General features: G+C 40.3%; 1 protein-coding gene across 5 annotated transcripts in view; it reads left to right on the forward strand.

Annotated features, from left to right (window-relative positions):
* peli3 (pellino E3 ubiquitin protein ligase family member 3) overlaps window positions 1-19,424 on the forward strand; it is a 46,811-nt gene that overhangs the window by 8,774 nt on the left and 18,613 nt on the right. For 3 of the 5 annotated variants that reach the window (XM_050066826.1, XM_050066823.1, XM_050066824.1), the window contains one exon: window positions 18,203-18,403. In XM_050066826.1, the coding sequence (XP_049922783.1) occupies window positions 18,231-18,403 (173 nt within the window). In that variant the 5' untranslated portion in view covers window positions 18,203-18,230. The remainder of the gene's footprint in view (window positions 1-18,202; window positions 18,404-19,424) is intronic. The other 2 variants (XM_050066827.1, XM_050066825.1) reach the window with 1 other exon arrangement.

Below are 19,424 nucleotides of genomic sequence, written 5' to 3' on the forward strand. Positions count from 1 at the left end.
CTGTTAATGGCCAGATTCGATCAGGTTACTACATCATATGTCATAATAGAGAGTAGAAGAAGTAGCATCCACACAGCATGGCCCTGGGAAAACGCAATCCGCTGCAATCCGCACAGACAGAGCAGGAATAATAAGAGGAGATAGAGGCCATGTTTGAATCATCCTGGACCAGAAATGAAGCATTTCTGGCGCATTAACAGTTTCATGCAATATTTCCCTGCTTCTAGATGCTTCCAGGAAGCTTTTAGGAGGAAAGGATTTGGTGGGATGGTCAGGGAAAATGAGCTCAAAATGGCTCACAACACAAAAAGTAGTAGCAGTGCTCTGATGTTATTCATGATCCAACAATAATATAGTTTGCTGAGTGATGAGTCATATTTGTAGCGTGCTGGGAAATGACAGTTTTAGGCATATGGGCCTAAACATAGATCCTTGGCGATGTTGTGATTAGAGTCAGGCTGATGCCGGTTGCAGATATGTGAGACCAAAATATGTAAAACCAGATGGTACAGTCAGTGTTGTCCACCTCTGCATTAATGGGTATGATGCAGGTTATTTATTCATATTTAATGAAGAGATGATTTATGTAGATGCCTGTCTATAAGACAGCTGTTAACCTGAAGTGATTTATTCTCACAAGTTTGGATAAAATTACAACTATTTAGAATCTTACTCAAAAATTTGGCATTGAAGTAGTTACATTCATACATTTATGAGCTTTAAATAACAGTCGCACTTTATAGGCAGATACAGTTGTGGAATTAAAGAGCCTGAAAGAACAAATAACACAATCCTCCTCTTACAAATACAAAGTTGTATTAATTTGCAATAAAACACACTTTTGTTCAAGTCAGTACACTCAGGGTTTGTTGCTATAGTCTTACTTAGTCTGGTAAGTCTAGGGCTGGGTATCATTTAAAAAATTCTGATAGTACTAATAACTCTGTCTTTGAAGTGATATTGATACAACTAGAGTAGCTCATTTGATACCCATAATGTGAATGGAGGTGCGTGCCATACTTGCGAACATTTTGGTGGCATCTCGGCATGTCACATGGCACAGCTAACGTCACCTGATGGCTATTAAGGGCTTTATTGAGGCACTCAAGTCCTCTCGGTGCCTGTGTCTTTGTTTGTACCATTTAACAGCCATGTGTTGGTTGTTAGCCATTGCTGCTGTATTAACTCATGCTAACTGAGCAGACGCAGAACTTGCCGGAAAGAGAGCATCTCCGGAGATTAGGGATGTACAATAATATCAGCACGTCATCGGTCTCGGCCAATAATGGCTTTAAAATTAAATATCGGAATTGGCCAACATGCTGATAATATCAGTGCATCATTGGTATCAGCCAATTTCGGCTTAAAATTTAGCTATCAGAATCGGCCAACATTCCTTTTCTTATTTTGCATAATGTATGAATATTACGTACATTGAAAGTATTGTATTGTATTTCATGTCTCTATCTGCTGGTGGGCCATCATGATAAGAGTATGCATGCATTATATGATGTTTATTCCACTATAGAAGAGACTTGATGATCACTAAAATTAAGTCGGGAAAAAAGTGGATATATCAATATCGGTTATTGGTTAATGAGTTGTTACATAGCGGCATATCGGATATCAGCAAAAGATCCAATATCGTGCATCCCTGCCAGAGATGGCAGCGACAGAAAATTTGAAGGGTGGGGAGTTGGGACGGTCAGAACACGCCTCTGGCACAAAAAGGATCAAATGTAGGTACTGTTTGACTGGAGATATTTCAATACTACTTTGTTCTGGGTCATCTCATTCGACACCTCAAAGTATTAAGTACTGATACCCAGCCTTATGTATGACAAGTAACTTATGGTGGCTAATGTTAGAAAACTTAGATAGATAATGTTCATAGCCGCCAAATGCAGGCAGAACTTGGCAGTGGTGTGTAACACAGTCACTCTTATTAGCCACTTTTGCAGATGGCACATGCTGTTTATACGCATTCAGCTGCACACAGAATACAAGGTATGTAGAGTATGTAAGGCAGAACCAGGGCTCACAATCATGAGTTCTGCCCGAAAAACTTATAGCTGTCTGCCATCAGCAACAGGTGCTTGGGTTAGCATAAGAAGCTGATTGGCATGCGTGTCAGTCAACTAGCAGAAATGAAACACCAGAGCTGGAAGACCCACCTGCGGGTTCCTGTTCAGCTACAACAGCAACAGAAAGAGAGTTGTGTATAAGACGAGGATGGTGTGTTTTGCCATTGTATTAGATGTGATGGAAACACTTACAACATGCTAAAGCTCATTTGACGGCATCCTCCAGATGTGCCGATCACAGAGACAAGGAAAAAACAAACCGGAGTCCAACTCCTTATCCCCGCTAATAAAACAATCACTGAAGCAATTGGCATTTACATGGAGTACTCCAGGAATGAGTCCTGAAACCCAGAAATGAGTTAGCATTTTAATGAATTTAGTGCTCCTGGTTCCCTCATCTTGATGTCAATGGGTTTTTGATTAGATGCCTGAAATAAAGTCTGTGGTTAACACACGTTTAAAAGACTTACATTTTGTTGTATGACATAAAATATGTCAATAAATAACCCGCTCATGAATTTTGAAGCCTTTATGTGTCTTACAAAAGCAGTAACAGTAGGCCACTAATTCTATCTGTAGTTGCAGTATCATACTATCTGTAGTCGGAGCAGTGGCTGGTGCAGTGGCAGAAATTGTAATAGTCATAAGGCCTATATCATTACCACCAGTAATAGTACAGTAAAGGAAGTAGTAGTAGTATCACAAGTAATGGTTTTAGTGGTGAAAGTGTCAGCAACCGTAACAGTACCACCAATGCTGATAGTAGAGGTAGTTAACTGATAGCAGTATAAGTAGCTGTAGTATTACTTGCACTTTAGTACCATTAGCCTTAGTAATATTAACTGTAGTAACACTAATAGCAGTAGCCTACTAGTTATATTAGCGGCAATTAATCAATTTAATAATAGCAGTAGTATTAGCAGCAGTATGTAATAGCTTTGATAATAGCAAAGGTATTACTGGTATTAACCGTAGCAATTGGTCTGGTAGTTACAAAACCAGTAGCATTAAGGATTCAGTATACTTCAAATAAGCAAAGAGAAGTAGAAACAGCACATAATCGGTTAGCTCTCTCTTTCTAGAAAGATCTTGAAACATAGGAAACTCAAGATAAAAGGAAATCTGATGCTGTTTGAAGGGACATGGGAGCTATTATTAAGTAAGTAATTTCAGGTACAAAATAACAAACTGCCCAGCATGAAAACAATTTGATTCCAAAACTACAATGAGTTGCCTACACTCTCATCATTTCAAAATGTACTAGGTTTTTTTTAGACAAATACATGATAATCAGTCTCTAAAACCACTTTGTGTGTATGTGTGTGTTTGTGTGTGGCAGCAAGATGAGGTAACACAGTAGCAGCCCACCTGTCAGGCTCTTACGTAGCCCGAGGGGTCAAACTGAGAGGAGGTGAGCCTGCAATAACAAGAAGGGGAGATTTAAAATAACATAAAAATAGTTTGAGCTGCTGGTGAACTGTTCTGAAGTGGTTCTTTGAGCTCTATAGTTAAATACTTTTTTTTTTAAACCAGTTATTCTCCTTACGTCACCTGAGGGAAAAAGAGTTTGTTTAAGGTAAGAAGGTTCCATTGGGGATTGTCTAAGGACTATGATTGTTAACCCATTAGTTTGATGTAGACGTGAATGAGGATATGATACGGGTGCTGACACACTGTATACTGGCCTTCTAGATCTAATACACTGTACTACCATACTGCACACCATTTCCACTTCGTGTAGACCGAATCACAATGTTTGTTTACAATAACTTCCGGGTGGAAAACTTTTCCCCATATACTTGCATTGTAAAAGACATGTCTGCAAATCAGTGGATACAGCATCACGTGACTCTTTTCACTATCAGTATTTGATCAATTTGGTCAGTCTACATGAGCCGCATGATTAAATCATTTTATCTCCATTTAGTAGCAAAGTGCTAAACAGGAAGCCAGCCGCTTGCCCAACAGAGGTTAGCCACTCGGCTAGCAAAAGTCTCTAGTATGCCTACTCTATGGGCCCAGCAGTGCGGAAACAGAATGGAAGATCCAAGTGATTTTACACATGGAAGTTAAACTTTGTTGGCTTTATGTGCCACTGAGCAACTTTCATAGGAATGAATAGGCCCCGCCTCCAGCACTATCCAGTTCTCTTTATACATCTATGTGTCACCCACAGGTCAGCAGTTTAACTTGGTGAGTACAGTGTTATCATAACTGATGGCACTGATGGACAAAACTACAAAAATTAGGCCCACATTGAAATGAATAATATTAATAATATACAAATATTTAAGATTTTCACTTTACTTTGCCACAGGATATTTGGAGATTTTAGGTGGAGGCACTATTGCTTGCTACAACACAAGCAGCCAGTCCTTACCCACGTGCCTTATGTTCTGGAATAACATAGATAAAAAATGCTGACTCATTTCCAGTTATCAGAATTACAAACTGTGATGCTCTATGAGACAGCTCACAAGCTGTTGTCATACTTTATGTTGCATAGCAACAGGCATGATGTAACCATATGGTGTAACGTACCTTCTGCCACTGAGCTTATAGCTGGTCTTTGAGTTGTTAGATCTCAGCACCAGAACATCATTGGTGTCAGTCAGAAACCCCGTCCCTGCCCCCATGAGCAAACAGGTTGTCCCTCCATAGATATTAAATATCAGCACAACCGCTGATAGTGACCTTCAGAGAGCTATGGTGTGGGTGATACATTGGCTTTACTGTCAGCTGTTTGTGTGTCTAGTTGACTGCGCTTTGAATTGCAGCGTCTAGTGCTTAATGATGAGGACAGCACAAAGGTGAGAGTCTTAAACATTCTGTTTCACTTTCATCTCCACTCCCAGGGTCAGGCCTGTCTACAAACAGGGTAATGTGAACTGGCCTTCTTTGATATTCAAATAGAGCTGATGAGGGCTACAGGTGCATGCTCTCTGTCTCTCTCCGTCTGAGCGCTTCCCATTCTCGAGCTTTCTTGCTCTTTTTCCTCATTTTCTATGGCCTTACTGCATCCTAGACAGCAGGGCTATTTAGGAGCAGACAGGGCTGCAGGACACACACTCTATCACAGCATAGCAGCAGCCACACACACACACACACACACACACACACACTCTATATCTCCATTGCTAGATGCGTATAGCTATTAGATGGGTTTATAATCATGGAAAGANACACACACTCTATCACAGCATAGCAGCAGCCACACACACACACACACACACACACACACACACACTATATCTCCATTGCTAGATGCGTATAGCTATTAGATGGGTTTATAATCATGGAAAGAAACTTCTGGATTATCTACAGTAAGTTTGCATTAAGCATAAAAAAGACGCATGAAAACACAGTGAGGCTAGTATGACACAAGGTCGATAAGATGCACTTTGATTAATGATATGGTGGCATGCCCTTGTAGGCATACTGTGGCATTTTGGGACACAAGAGTGACTACTTTGTATGTAAAATGAAGTGCATCCCATTATCACACAAAGTAGGTAACTTGGCTGCTACAGACTTCATTACAATGTAACTAATCACAATATTCATTTTTGTATTTGCTTTTTGTCTAATATTTTGTTATTAAAATACCTTTAAAACTAATGACATGGGCTTTATATTGTGTTAAGTGCTAGTTTGCAGCTGTTAGCATGCTACCAATCTAAACTAACATTGTCACTGTGAGCATGTTAGCAAGCAGATGTTAGTGCCTAAAGTCTCATTTCCACTTAGGTATACGTACGGAGACGAGTCAACCAGAAGTCCATTCATTCCTATGGGAGTCTGTAGATGTCCGATGTGCCTGCGGAACTACTCCTCTCCATAATATTTCGGTTTAGAATTTGCATCGAGTGCGTTCAGAAAATTGAACTTTTGCTGTGGATTTCACAGAAACCGTATGACAGTGTGCTAGCTTAGCTAACAGGCTGCTAACTAGCTAACAGCCTATTTCCTTCAGTTCAGTTGCCTGTGTTGAATTTCAAGTGAGGTTGTTTTGATTAAAAATAACGTGTTCATCCAGTTTTATCACATTGTGAATCTGAGTAATGTTATTCTGCTAAAATATGGTTATATATTATTTACAGTCTGTCATTGTGACTCATTCAGCCATTCATACAACTTTTTAATGAAACATTTCACAAAACATACCATGTACCTGGCAGGCCAACATCTTCACTTATTTGTTGCCATCAATATTGGTCCTGTTTTGTCCCAGTGATGTTCCAAGCACGTATTCCAAACTACTGTATGGCGAAAAAACAGACAAAAATAGCCTCTTTCTGCTACAGGTAGTTTCTATCAGGGTCTATCCATCCATAATGCACTTCCTTGCGTTGGACACTAGAGGCATCATTGGTATATTTAAAGGTCTATAGACATTGGTCACATACGAAAGTTGAAACAAGGTGTAAGTACAGCTTGGCAGAGCTGTTAGTGTGACTGCAGACTCTTCAGGCTGAAACACACTGCCAAACAGCATGCATCAAATCAGCTGCCCCTATTATTTTCCATGTATAACCCGCAATCCAGCAGCAGCTAGGCACACACTGGCTGCCACCCCACAACACTACACACTGTAACAATCAGCTTACCTTTAAAGCCTAGTTATGAATTAAATTCAAAAGCTTGAGTAATTACTTAATCTTTGTTAGCCTGACTCCAGCCCCCTACTGACACCAGCAGAGGAACATAGTAAACAAAACTTCAGTATATATTGTGCCCCTCCCCAAATGACAATACAGGGAAAAAAATGTTGAAATACTAATAATTTTCTTCATCCAACTCTAGATAATCCCAGTGAGAAAGAAATGTACTTTTTGAAATGAAAAACAAAACAGGCTCTGGGAAAAAGCAATGCATTGCAAAAAAAAAGAAAAATGTCCCAAAAAACAGGAAACTCAACGGGCTGGCATTAAAAAAACAATCTGGTCTTGCTTGGTTCGGCTCAGTTTCTTTCTGGTCCTTCACACACACAGGGTCGGAGAATCACCAAAAACACGAGTCTACAGAAGTTTTTTCTTCTCCCAAGGCAGGCTATCTCGACTCCACCACCGTACTTCTTTCCTCTTTTCCCAACAAAATCAAAACACCCTCCCCAAACAATTCCTTGCTCCTTTTTGTTTTTTTGCTTTATGCACCACTGAACAACTTTCATAGTAATGAATGAGGCCCCACCTTGAACATTGTATCCACTTCTCTTTATACATCGAAGAGCATGACTGCAAAATAGTTTGATTTTGGGTAAGAAAATTAACTGTATCTCCAGCATCATGGGGCCCAAAGTGCAAACCCACTAGCATTTCCTTTAACCACACCTCCCAACCGCTCAGTCTCGGGCTTGCTCACTGGCTGACAGAGGGAAAATAAATTTGATTGTTGGTGAAATTTACTACTTTTAGGACATAGTGATTTAAACAAAGGCTATAGGTGTTCATTATTTAAGTGGGAAGTTAATGTACCTCAGAAAAAAATTATCCACTTCTTTACATGTGTCTCTTTCACAATGTAAGTCTATTGTTGTCTGTTGTTGTTGAGGTCGAGAAATATCCTTAGCAATATGACCCATTTTTATAAAGACAATGAAAAACAATATTGCTTTGCTCTTGAGATTGGCTCTTCAGGTGAGAAATCTTATTTAAGTAGTAGACAACCAGACATGATTTTAAGCTAATACAGAGATTGAAGAAGTACTCATATCTTTTACTTTAGCAATAATAAAGTTTAGTAATAGTAATAACTTGCTGATGTGTTGTGTCTCAAGGCTTCCAATTGGTGCTTGGGGCTGCACTTGATGTGCGGCAGTTGGTAGCAAGCAAAAATCAGTAGCAAGTGAAGCCTCTATTTTGCCAGTTTCATTCCCAGTCATGGAAGTTAGTGGCTATCAGCGGTTAGCTTCATCTTTTTCATGACAATGATGATGTTATCAGAGGTTTTGGCCTCAGAGTATGTTTATGACAGAAGGTCGAACTAGAGGTTTGGAGTTTGAAAGACATGGACAGGGTTGGAAATTAAGTTTTTTTTGTCCACCTGCCACTAGTGGTGATGGATTCCAAAATCTACCAGCCACTCAATACATTTCCATTGTTTGTTTGTTTGTTTGGCTGATAAGTAAAGCAAATCTAGTTGCCACTTGCATATTTTACCAGCATATGGCTGTTGGCTAGTGCTAATATCCAACCCTGGAAATGGGCATTTACCAGGCAAGGAAGGCCTAATAAAAAGACCATATTAAATTGCATCATGGGAAATGTAGGATCCAGGGTTTTGGAGCTGGAGGATATATCAGCAAATGTTACATCAATTTTGCCATTCTTCCTTTTATATGAGTCTGACAGGTCCTCAAATGGAGGAGCTACATTTATCACGTCCACATGTCACAATATTTTATAGTTGTAGCTATGATAGCTATGTGAGATGATAATGTCCCCATTCTTATTTCCACCAACAAAGCTCAAATTGGTCCACACCTAGTCTGACTCACCGGATGTGCACTATGCATATACGCCTGCCATTGGCCGCCTATTTCAGTGGGAGTTTTCTTCCACATCCGCTGTCTGCTGTCGTTTTGCAAGGGCACTGTCTCTGCATCCTGGGCTTACCCCTGCTGGACGATTGTGTTTTTTTAGTGCAGAATTACGAAGAGTTCATGGGTGTAGATTTCAGGGGGGATGCAGGAGACTTGTCCCCCTCAATATTGTGCATTTGTCTCATCTGATAAAAACACGACATTAGCACAGGACTTTATTTTGATATAATTAAAGACTTAAGGCACAAATTTATGCCAAAAACTTACCAGAATGAAGGTGTTTGATTTTCATGAGACCTCTTGTTTCGTATCTGTCTTCCCAATGCTATTACGTTGACCTACACCCTTGGATGCCAAAGCAGATCTTTTTCCAGTACTGGCACAAACGTGTGGAGATAAGTCTGGCTATGCACAACTAGTCAACACCAGCACTTGAATTGCCAAAAAAGAAATCTGAGATATGGGTGATTCAGATGTCTGGTGCTAGGTTAGATTTACCCCGTAAATATCAATAAACAAACTTAAAGTAAACCCATAAAATGCCGCAGGTGAATTTTTGAAAAATTGAATGGAACGAAATGTAAGCAGAAAGAGAAAAGTGAAAGGAACGGAGGCTGGATTTAGTAGTGGGGGAGGGTAACAGACCCGTTCATAACACTGGCTTAGGATTTGTACAGTATAAAGTGTTATATAATATGGAGCAGACAGGCTTTCTGGCTCTGTCATGCTTTCAAATATGAAAACATACACAATCAATCTGTGTCTGATTTCACACCGTTATATGTTGGATTAAAAAATCCATCTGCCCTTATTGTCACATTTTAATTAGATGTAGTCAGACTGTAATGCTCCCTTTATGACTTCACAACCAAAAGCACTGTCTCAATTCCAGTTACTAAGAATACATGTGAAGACAGAAGTGGAAAATCTTTATTTAAACAGGTTGAAGAGGAGAAATAGTGTGATGAGTTTTGTCATGAGGCCATAATTCACTACAGAGTTCATTTGTCAGTTGGAGTATATTTAGCTCTCTGTTCATTTGTTTCGGGAAGAGACAAATTTGACTCTTCCTTTCTTTCTTTCTTTCTTTCTCTCCCACACACTCCACACACACTCGTCCTACCCCTGCAGTGGGCGGTTAGAGAGAGTGAATGCTGGGAGTGAAGGAGAGGGATGCCAGAAAAAGAAAAGAAGACTACAAATGTTTAAGAAAAACAGGATGGGGGAGGATTTTGAGCTACAATATCAAAACCAATGATGATATGATAGTATACACAGTTTTTATGTACCACCTCCTAAAATGGTCCTGCCACCAAGAAAACACATGTCAATTCACATACCCAGCAGTTACAGAGCAACATTAGTATCCATTTGGAGTTGTGTTTTTGTTTTCATGTTTTGATTGTGAGTCCAATATTCACTCTCTTTTGGCTCTGTTTTTGGTCTCCACCAACCCCTGAGAAAATATTGTCTCTTTAGCAGTTAAATGCTCCACTATGTTCCCAGCCAGTCCCTAACTGTGTCTGTCTGCTGTTTGGTGCTGAGCAGGTAGTGTACAGTGGCTTTATCAGAGCTTAAGAGTTGGTTGTAGTTCTCTATGGACTCATCACAGAAGCAGCTGTAACATATGTAGCCATCTGAGACATTGTTAAGATAACAGGTCTAAGAGTCTACAGCCGTTCTAGCTCTGTGTCTTCTTTAGGCACAGTGGTGTCATGATCTTAATGCATATGTCATCATGCTAACATGCTCATAGTGGTTTAGCTCATTCTAATGTTTAGGTCATGTTTACCATTGTTAACAGCAGGCACCAGACATCTGTTATGTTGGACAGGCGTTATATTTTGATTGGAATGACTTTTGGGTTGATGAAATTTTACATGTCTAACAACGTTAAATTTAATGTTGTATGGATGTTAACATGATGTTTTGCAGATGTTTGGAAGACAATGGATTTTTGGTACTTAACACAAATTAAAACCAACAAAATATTGTCATATCTGTCGTCAGTATTCTACGTTAAATTGTCGTTTGCGTTAAACGTTGTCCTAACAATGAATTTTTGGTCACCTGAATGTCGCAACCTGAATTCAACAAAATACCAACCTCTACAGACATTGGTGGCCTGCTGGGTGGAGTAGGTAGCAGCAACTGGAGCAGCTACATAACCCAACTACTAGCTACATGACTTACCCAACACATCTACACATCAGTCCGTGATTTGCCCCCTTCAACCCTTGGCCTGGAAGTGGAAGCACCGACAAAATTACTTGATAGCTAACTATCACGTGTTCATTTATAATGGATTATAAAGCGGATTATTGCTTCTTTTGGCTTTATATTTATTCACTGCAGTGTCTCATTGTAGCACAGTTTGGATACCCGTCAGGATGGCGAGTTTGTGTTGTAGTAATGGTGGGCTCGGTTTATAGGGGCGTGTCATGTACGCTACAAAAAAATGTGTCTGCAGCTATACAGTATATGTCTCAGCTGGATTGCTATCTTAGTTTAGTGTGTTAGCATGCTAATGTTTGCTACTTACCACTAAGCACAAAGTACAGCTGAGGGTAATGAGAATGTCATTAGTTTTGCTAAATGTTGGACCATGACAAAATTGCCAGGCTGCTCGATGCACTTTTCTTCCTATGAAAAGTAATGCACCAAAATTGGTACATATCCTACATAATCATGAGCCAGTAATTTGAGTGAGGGAAGCGGTCTCTTAAGGAGGGAGGAAGACATGGGTCTTTCCCTCAGGATCTTTCCAAGGAGATCAGAACCATGTGAACTCTGAGTCATTTTAAGGTCCACAGTCATCGTGTTTCTTTCCTAAACCTAACTACAGTAGCTATACTTGCCTAAACCAAACCTCCATAACTTTATGTTAAGCGTGTAACTTCATGTTAAGTATGTAACATAATTTGTGGGGTGCTAATTCATAGGATATCATACAAACCTTGGTGTGCATTTTTGTAAGACCGTGGTATGAGGATATGTTGGAATTTCATGGCATTCCATCCAATAATTTGAGCAGATATTTCACTACTGAGATTTTCAGTGTGGATCTAAATGGTGGACCAACCAAGTGACAAACATTATAGAGCCATGCTTCTAGCAATACTAAACTGATTAGTGTCGTATAGATGACAATCCTCATTAAACATGTTTGTTTATGTTATAATAGTAATATCTGCCAATAAGGGATTTTTTTAACTCTTGAGTAAATACATTGAGTTTGGTCTTGAAAATCACTGTATTAGATTGTGATGTGTATAGTTGTGTTGTGGTGTATTGTGTGTGTGGTTTTGTTACATCACCCTGAATTGAATTGTATGCACAGCACTGTGATGTGTAGTATTACATCGCTGTGATACAGTGTGTTATGTTGCGTGGTTCTGGTTCGTTGGCTTTGCGTGGTTCACAGGGCGGTGTTATTTGCAGTGTGTTGTGTTGTGTAATAGTGTGTGAGTGTGTTTAGCCTGAGCACCATCAGCAGCAGCAACAGAAGCAGCCTTTCCTACCACAGACCCTCCAGCCACTCCAATCTGCTCCTATGAACTGCATTCCCTTTATCTATTTCTCTCTATTATTCTCTCCTTCCTTTGTCTTCCTTTGTCAGACAGCTTTTCTTTGTTTCACTCCTCTCTCTCTCTCTCTCTCTCTCTCTCTCTCTCTCTCTCTCTACCCCCAGGATGTGGCTGTGGGTTGATTAGAAAATGCGTGGCACAGAACAGGCAATCCATCACCCTGCCAAAGCCAGCCACTTCCGCGCATGCGCTTGCTAACACATACACCCAAACACACACACACACACACACACACACACACACACACCCTCCGCCTCGCTCTCTTCTTCCTCATTTCCCTCCTCTCTTCATCATCCACACAGATCGTTCAAGCTTTGGTGTGTTTGTGTGTGTGTGTGTGTGTGTGTGTGTATCTATCCAGGAGACCAGCAGCATCTCACATCTGCCCCTTCTTTCATTTCTTTCCTTCACCTCTCCTTGCCCTTCAAACCCACTTCACTCCTCCTCTTCTGGCTCCCACCTCCCAGTCCTCCTCCTCCTCCTTCTCGTCTACATCCACTCATCCACCCATGGCAGTCATGCCTCTTTTGCTTTTATAGATTATCCTCATGGTAATTCTGCTCAGTTAGATAATTTACAGTGCAGCGTCTGAGAAAAGTACAAAAGAAGAATGGAGCACGTTTGGAGTGAAATATTTATTAACCTCTCACCTGATCAGACAGGAGGTTAATCATTCCTGCAATTTGCTGTGGTGTTATCTACTTTAGGACTTATTATGCTCATTTTAAGGTTCATGTTTGTATTTAAGGTTTATAGTAGAACATTTACATGTTTTAATGGTCAAGTCACAATTTTCCTCATACTGTCTGTGCCAGAACACCTGTACTCAACCTGTTTCTTTAAGCCCACCCACTGAAAAAGCCCAATCTGCTCTGGTTGGTCAGTGTTTCTGTGTCTTCCGTATCTTGGCGTCTCTGCACCATCAGTGTAGCCAGGAAATTAGTGTAACAGAGAAAAGCGGCACTTTTTACCTTAAAAATCCTCATTAAGAGCTTCTAAACACATCCAGACATGTTTATACTGGATGACATCACAAGTTTGAGACTTATTTCCCTGGTGTCTAGCTCTGAGACAGAGTAGCTCATGTTTACATATTCACAAACCTTTCTAGGTCATGGAAATAATATATTGGAATTCTTAATTCAGGTGGTGTTCCCCTACCATGACACCCATGAGCCTCAGCCACCATTGCTTTGGAGAAGAGGCTTTTCAGGAACGCACAACAAAGCTGTTGTAATTTCAAAATGCGTTGTTGCAATTGGAAACAAAACAGGCACAACTGCCAAAATGAATTAAAATTGGTCAAGGATCCTAAGATTAACCATTTAAACTAAACTAATTAAATTTCATTAAACTAATGAAAAATAAAACCATACCACAGAGAAGAAACTTTACTGACAAATAATTTTCATCAAAGACCCAGATATGTTCCAATACAGTTGGTCACCTTTTGTACAGATGATTCCAGTTCTGGTGTTCGTCTCCATTTTTTTTTTTTTTTTTTTTTCATCAGCTCAAATTTATTTTCAAATTCAGTCATGAAAACAGTGTTAGCAGTTAGCTAGCAACAATGTCCTCACTTTTAGCATGTGTAGCAGACTCTGCCATTGTTAGCTTCCCTTTGGACTTCTACCTGGCAAAAATCATTAGTATTGATTGATGAAAGAACCCTCACTCTTAGTGGTAAAATATAATTTGACATTTAATCAAGGTCCACTTACCAGGTTTTTCTGAAGCCTTCAACTATAATTCATTGAGTCATTGCCTCAGTTGTCATGGAGTTTGCTAAGTTGTCATCGCGTGATCTACATATGGAACTTTAATCGCTTAAAAACAAGTGGTTGAAGGCAAGAAATCACTGATGAAGACTATGAGAAACAAATGAAGGCTCTGACAAAAGCAAGCCATTGGACCTCAAATTAAGATTATCTGTTGAAATACTATCAGGAATGAACTTTCAAGCTTAAGGGCAGCCCAGGGCATGAACAAAAGCCGCTGAGTCAGTGGCACTCTGTCACATACAGATGCATAATGCACCCTTTTGCTGTATGAGATGCAACAGGCTTTCATCCAACTCCAATGTAAGCCATGTCATTATTAGATGGTCAGAGCACCAGACATAGTATAAAGAGCAAGAGAGTCCGCTTAGGGCGGGCAGGAGTAGAGGTGGATGGGTCCAACAAGCCCAGGACTTTGACCCAAGAGACTGTTGTTCATGTCCTGTGTGAAAATAAAAGTCAACATTAAGCTATGTTGACACGTGAGTCGTTAGTTATGTGAGTAAACTTTCATAACTAACGTCAACCACGATCTTTTCCTAACCCTAACCAACTAGTTTTGTTGGCTACCACTGCCCCCCTGCATCTAGATTCAGTGTATAAAGGCTGGGAGCTTCTGCCCAAGCACCATAATATGAAGAGAAGAGATGAGATCACGTTGTGACAGGATGGAACACAGGTTTTTTTCTGATCTTATTTTTTCTTAGGGATGCACCAGTCCAATCCAGATTGATATTATGGACCAGTACTGAGCATGTTAAGCGGATTGGTTACTCAACGGATTCACAGTCCATGTGGCATTGGGAGGATACATTTTGGACGAATGTCAGCGTTTAGATTTTTAGAAAATTCATTGTGAGACCATAAATACATTAAGTATCCTTTGTCAGGATATAGAGGGCCCTGGAAGTTCCCTACAACCGATGTGGCATAGTGCCACCCAGAGGAAGCCCCGTTTTCTATTTCATCTCTATTCTCTACTTCTTCTTCTTGCTCTTATCCTCTTCCCTCTCCCCTCATTTGCTTCTGTCCACCCAGGCTCCCATGAGTCCACTCTGCCTCCACCTCTGCATCGTTTCCACCGCTCAATATCCAGCCAGGGCAACAGAGAGCCTGGGTAATGAAATGGCCACTGGCTGCCTGAATCTTCCTACTGCCATCCGTCATCTGATTATGAGGAGGTATTCTCCTCATCGGACCCCATCAGAAGGCCAAAATTCAATCACGTCTAAAAGCGACCACGCAGTTCACTCACTGGTAGTGTAGTCCATGTGGGTTAGTTTTGTGCGGACGATGATCTAAAAGGACCGTTCCTTAATGCTGACACAGACAAATCAAACAGGAAAGGAAGAGGAATGCGTCCAAACATGGGATAGTATTTTTTTGTATTATTACGTTCACATTCCCAGGATGATTATCTAATCTGCTCAAAGGGAGAACAAAGCTTGAAGGGCTTTGTCATGCTTTTGCACCGCTCGCTTTCCACCGTGTAGGTGGTCTCGCCCACTTTTGATTAATAATAGGCTTGAGCATTAAGAACTGGCTTAGAACCTGTGTGCAGAGACAGGGATTGAGCTTTGTTTGACTTGTGTAAAACGAATGTCAAAATATCCACACAGTGACTCATACTGTATGTGGTAGAAATGATCCCACTCCTCTTAGCATAACATTCACATTTCCTCTACTCTCTCACTGGTTAATTAAATGCTTTCCATTGATATTTTATTGGTGTATTATGGATTTCTGAATCAGAAAATTGTATCTTGAGTCCAAGGTGTTTTAATTTCAGGCTCCTAGTTTGATTTGACAGGACTGAAATCAAAAGCTTTGGAATGGCATTGTAATAAAACTCTAGTACTGAAAGTAATCGTGAAGCTGCTCCACCTCTCTGTTTGGTGGCGGCTGTTCAGGGAGAGGTTGCACGCCTCCTGGGCTTCATTAAGAATCTTGGATACGACAGATTGTCAGTTGATAGTTATCTGGTGGTTAACAGTAAAAGTCTATTAAGGGGGTATACTTGTCTCCAGCCCTCCTTTCTGGGCTCCACATCACTTGCCAGAAGTCACAGTGTAATTTATAGCCGTGGGTAAAATGGCGCAACACATGCATCGTAAATTAACAGGGTTCATAGATGCAGGTATCAGTTTATCTGCCTTTGTGGAAAAAACTGGATCGCTAGTGCCCATCCAATCATATTAGGATGGGCCGGCTGTTTTGTTAAGGCCCTGGGTCAGCAAACAGAAAGCACTTCAGTCACATAAAGAGGATGACAATTGCCAGAAGAGCTAACGTCACAAAGACTGAAGCTGGCCACCCATCCTGTGCTGCAGTAATAACACACATTCAGCCAATTATTCCTGAATTACATTCGTTGGCTATTTTGGTTTTGTTTTCAAAATGGATGCAAATGTAAAGGACTGTGAAGGACTGATATTTATCAGTGTGGCCAATATCCACATATGGGACAATGACCCCCATCATTGCACCTAACTGGCAAATAAAATCAAGTGCTGAATCAGGGCTGTTAGCTCTCTTCTCTAAAGGTATCACACTCAAATGACTGAAGATGCCAGTTAAACACAACCCAAGGCTTCAACAGTGCACTCTTAGAAATAACGGTGCCAACTAAAACAATATAGGGTTCTTCGGCTTGTCCCTGTAGGAGAACCCTTTGTGGTTCCTGGTAGAACCTTTGATAAAGGCTTAGTGAAATCACTCCTACTACAGCTTTTAATATTCCAGTGGTGGTTCCATATTAGAACCTAATACAAATGACAGGTACCCGTAATGAAAAAAAAAAAACATGATGGGAAAAAAAAACGAGAGTGCATGGGTAAGGTTGTCTGTGTATGCTCAGCACTTTGTCATGAACTTAGTTCTTGTACTTACCAGTGGTGTAGTAGAGGGTATCCACAGGTATACAGGGTATACCCCTTTCTTTTTCTGGCCACTTACAATATACCCACCTCTCAGCCAAAATAATACATAGGAAGGAATACATATAGGAGAGTGTACCCACTTCCTCCTCGGTGACCTGCCCATCTTCCCAGGAGGGGTTGGGGGAAAAATCCATACAGCATAATATCGTGATATTTTTGTGTTGTAGTATTGTATCATCACACAGGGCCAAGTATCCATTTTGTTTTTATTAGATAAACCATTAATGTCTGTCACCATGTCTGAAGTGAGATGAACAGACTACAAACTTGCAATATATTCAGCATATCACAACATATTTAAAATTGCAATAATATTGTATCGTGACTTAAGTATCGTGATAATATCGTATTGTAGATCCTCTGGTGATTCCCTCCCCTACTACCTAGTAGTACGCCCATCTCATCAACCACCACTGCACCACTTTTTGTTACCATTTTTGATACTACGTGATACTTGTTATAACATATTTTGTTTTAATGTCCTGCAAATCTGTATTGCTGTGATGTCTTGTTTTGGAATGATGAATTTCTTGTCTGAGCAATGAATTTACCCTGTCGTTCTAATAAAGAAACCTTCAACCTTGAACCATGCTTTCAAGAAGGAGTTCTTTCCTCCAGAAAGGGTTCTGAATGGAACCCTTAGTCTTACAAAGAACCCTTGAAGAACCCTTTCTTTAAAAAATGGTTCTTCAGAAGCTCATGGTTCTGGATAGAACATCAGCCCCTCAGGAAGAACCATTTTAGAACCCTCTCTAAGAGTGTACCTGTTGAAACATGTGGGTGATGTTATAACGACTTCAGTTTTCCACAGTCTATGGTTTTATTAATAATGGTGCTGTTTACAAGCTGGGCTATTATGATGTGTTTTATATACGGAACCTGTTAGAGCTGCATTTGTGAATATATTAAATACGTTTGAAAATATCTACTTACAGTCTAAAGTTGATGTGTATTTATAGACATTTGCTGTAGCTAGCTAGAGTCATACACACCGACCATATGTGGAGTGTGTATGTGAGAAAGCTCAGAACTCACAAGATAATTCTGGTATTTTCCACCGCATTCTCTAATTTTTCTCTACCAAATTTGGTGTACTTCTTTCAGATGTCATCCAGTGTTTTATCACATGCTATTCTGACACATTTAAATTAAGTCCCTTGATCACTAATACAAGATTTTCTGACTCTGACTCTCTCTCTCTCTCTCTCTCTCTCTCTCTCTCTCTCTCTCTCTCTCTCTCTCTCTCTCTGAACCTCCATCCTCCCCTCCCCAGCAGCGAGCCCCAGTTGTGGCCGGTGGGCATGGTTTTGGAGGGTAGCTCAGAGGCGCTGTGTCCCCCGCCATCTCTGGAGCTGCGCCCATCCTGCAATAAGAGCCAGCCCTCGCCTCCTCTGGGCTCAAGCTCACAACCCCACGACGGAGTCTTCCCTGAGGACAAGGAGCCCGTCAAGTACGGCGAGCTCATCGTCTTAGGGTGAGATACTCAAGTGTCATATCTACTGATGTACATTGTCTTAATGTGTGTGCCTGTGGCTGAGTATGAGTGTCCGACTGAGTGTGAGTTATAGCCAGTTTGAATGGGCTGGATAAGGTCACTATATAATGAAGTGGTCTTTGTGTCTGTGTGTAACTGGGTCTTTTTCAAATGTTGCTTTTTATAAATTAACCTTAATGTTTGAGATGAGCATCATATGGAATCCCCATTCAACCCAATCAAAGTAACCAACCTCTCAGAGTTATTGTTAAAACAGTAGAAGTGCGAAGTATTAGCAGCCAAGGTTTCACCAAAATCTGACTAATGGCATCTTGACATGTCGCCTGAGATATAACTGATAAATGGAGGGATACTGTATTGTGTATCCCTCCATTTTTGTCTGCTTACTAGTCAGGGGTCTTCAACATTTTTCAGGACCCCTTGGCTGAAAGAGATACGGAGCAGGGACCCCTTACTACATGTTAGCTAACTAGTTTACCTTGCCATTATGGATAGGTGCAACACAGTGATTAGGTGTTAGCTAGTTAACATGATTGCACAAAGTTTCATCGGTAACAGTAAGCTTATCATTAATGTTGTGTACTGTAAATTATTACCATTATTATTATCATTATTATTAACAAGCTGATTTATCTTTGTGCAAAAAATTCAGATAGGTGTATTTTCAGGCATATTTTAATGGAAAAAATATTTGGAAATGAAACGAAATGATCAAACAGAGTAGTAGTAAGTAGTAAGTCAGATGGATCCAGTAGGTTACCAGGCACATGTAGAGTTAATTGCCCACCTTGAACAATAAGAATAAGCTCCTTTTTCTCATTGCAGGCCTTTGCTAGATGAAACAATTCAGCTTGTGCTTCTATGTCTTTGTTGGATTAGTATGACATTGTTTCAGTTGCCCTCACAAAAACCTCTTCACTTCTTTTAGGGATTCCTCTGTTAGACAAGCCAGGGACTGTGGAGGTGAATGAAACCATATTACTACTGTAAAATACCGTAC

The sequence above is a fragment of the Epinephelus moara genome, chromosome 17 (assembly GCF_006386435.1).
Source record: "Epinephelus moara isolate mb chromosome 17, YSFRI_EMoa_1.0, whole genome shotgun sequence".
In the NCBI taxonomy this organism is placed as follows: Eukaryota; Metazoa; Chordata; class Actinopteri; order Perciformes; family Serranidae; genus Epinephelus; species Epinephelus moara.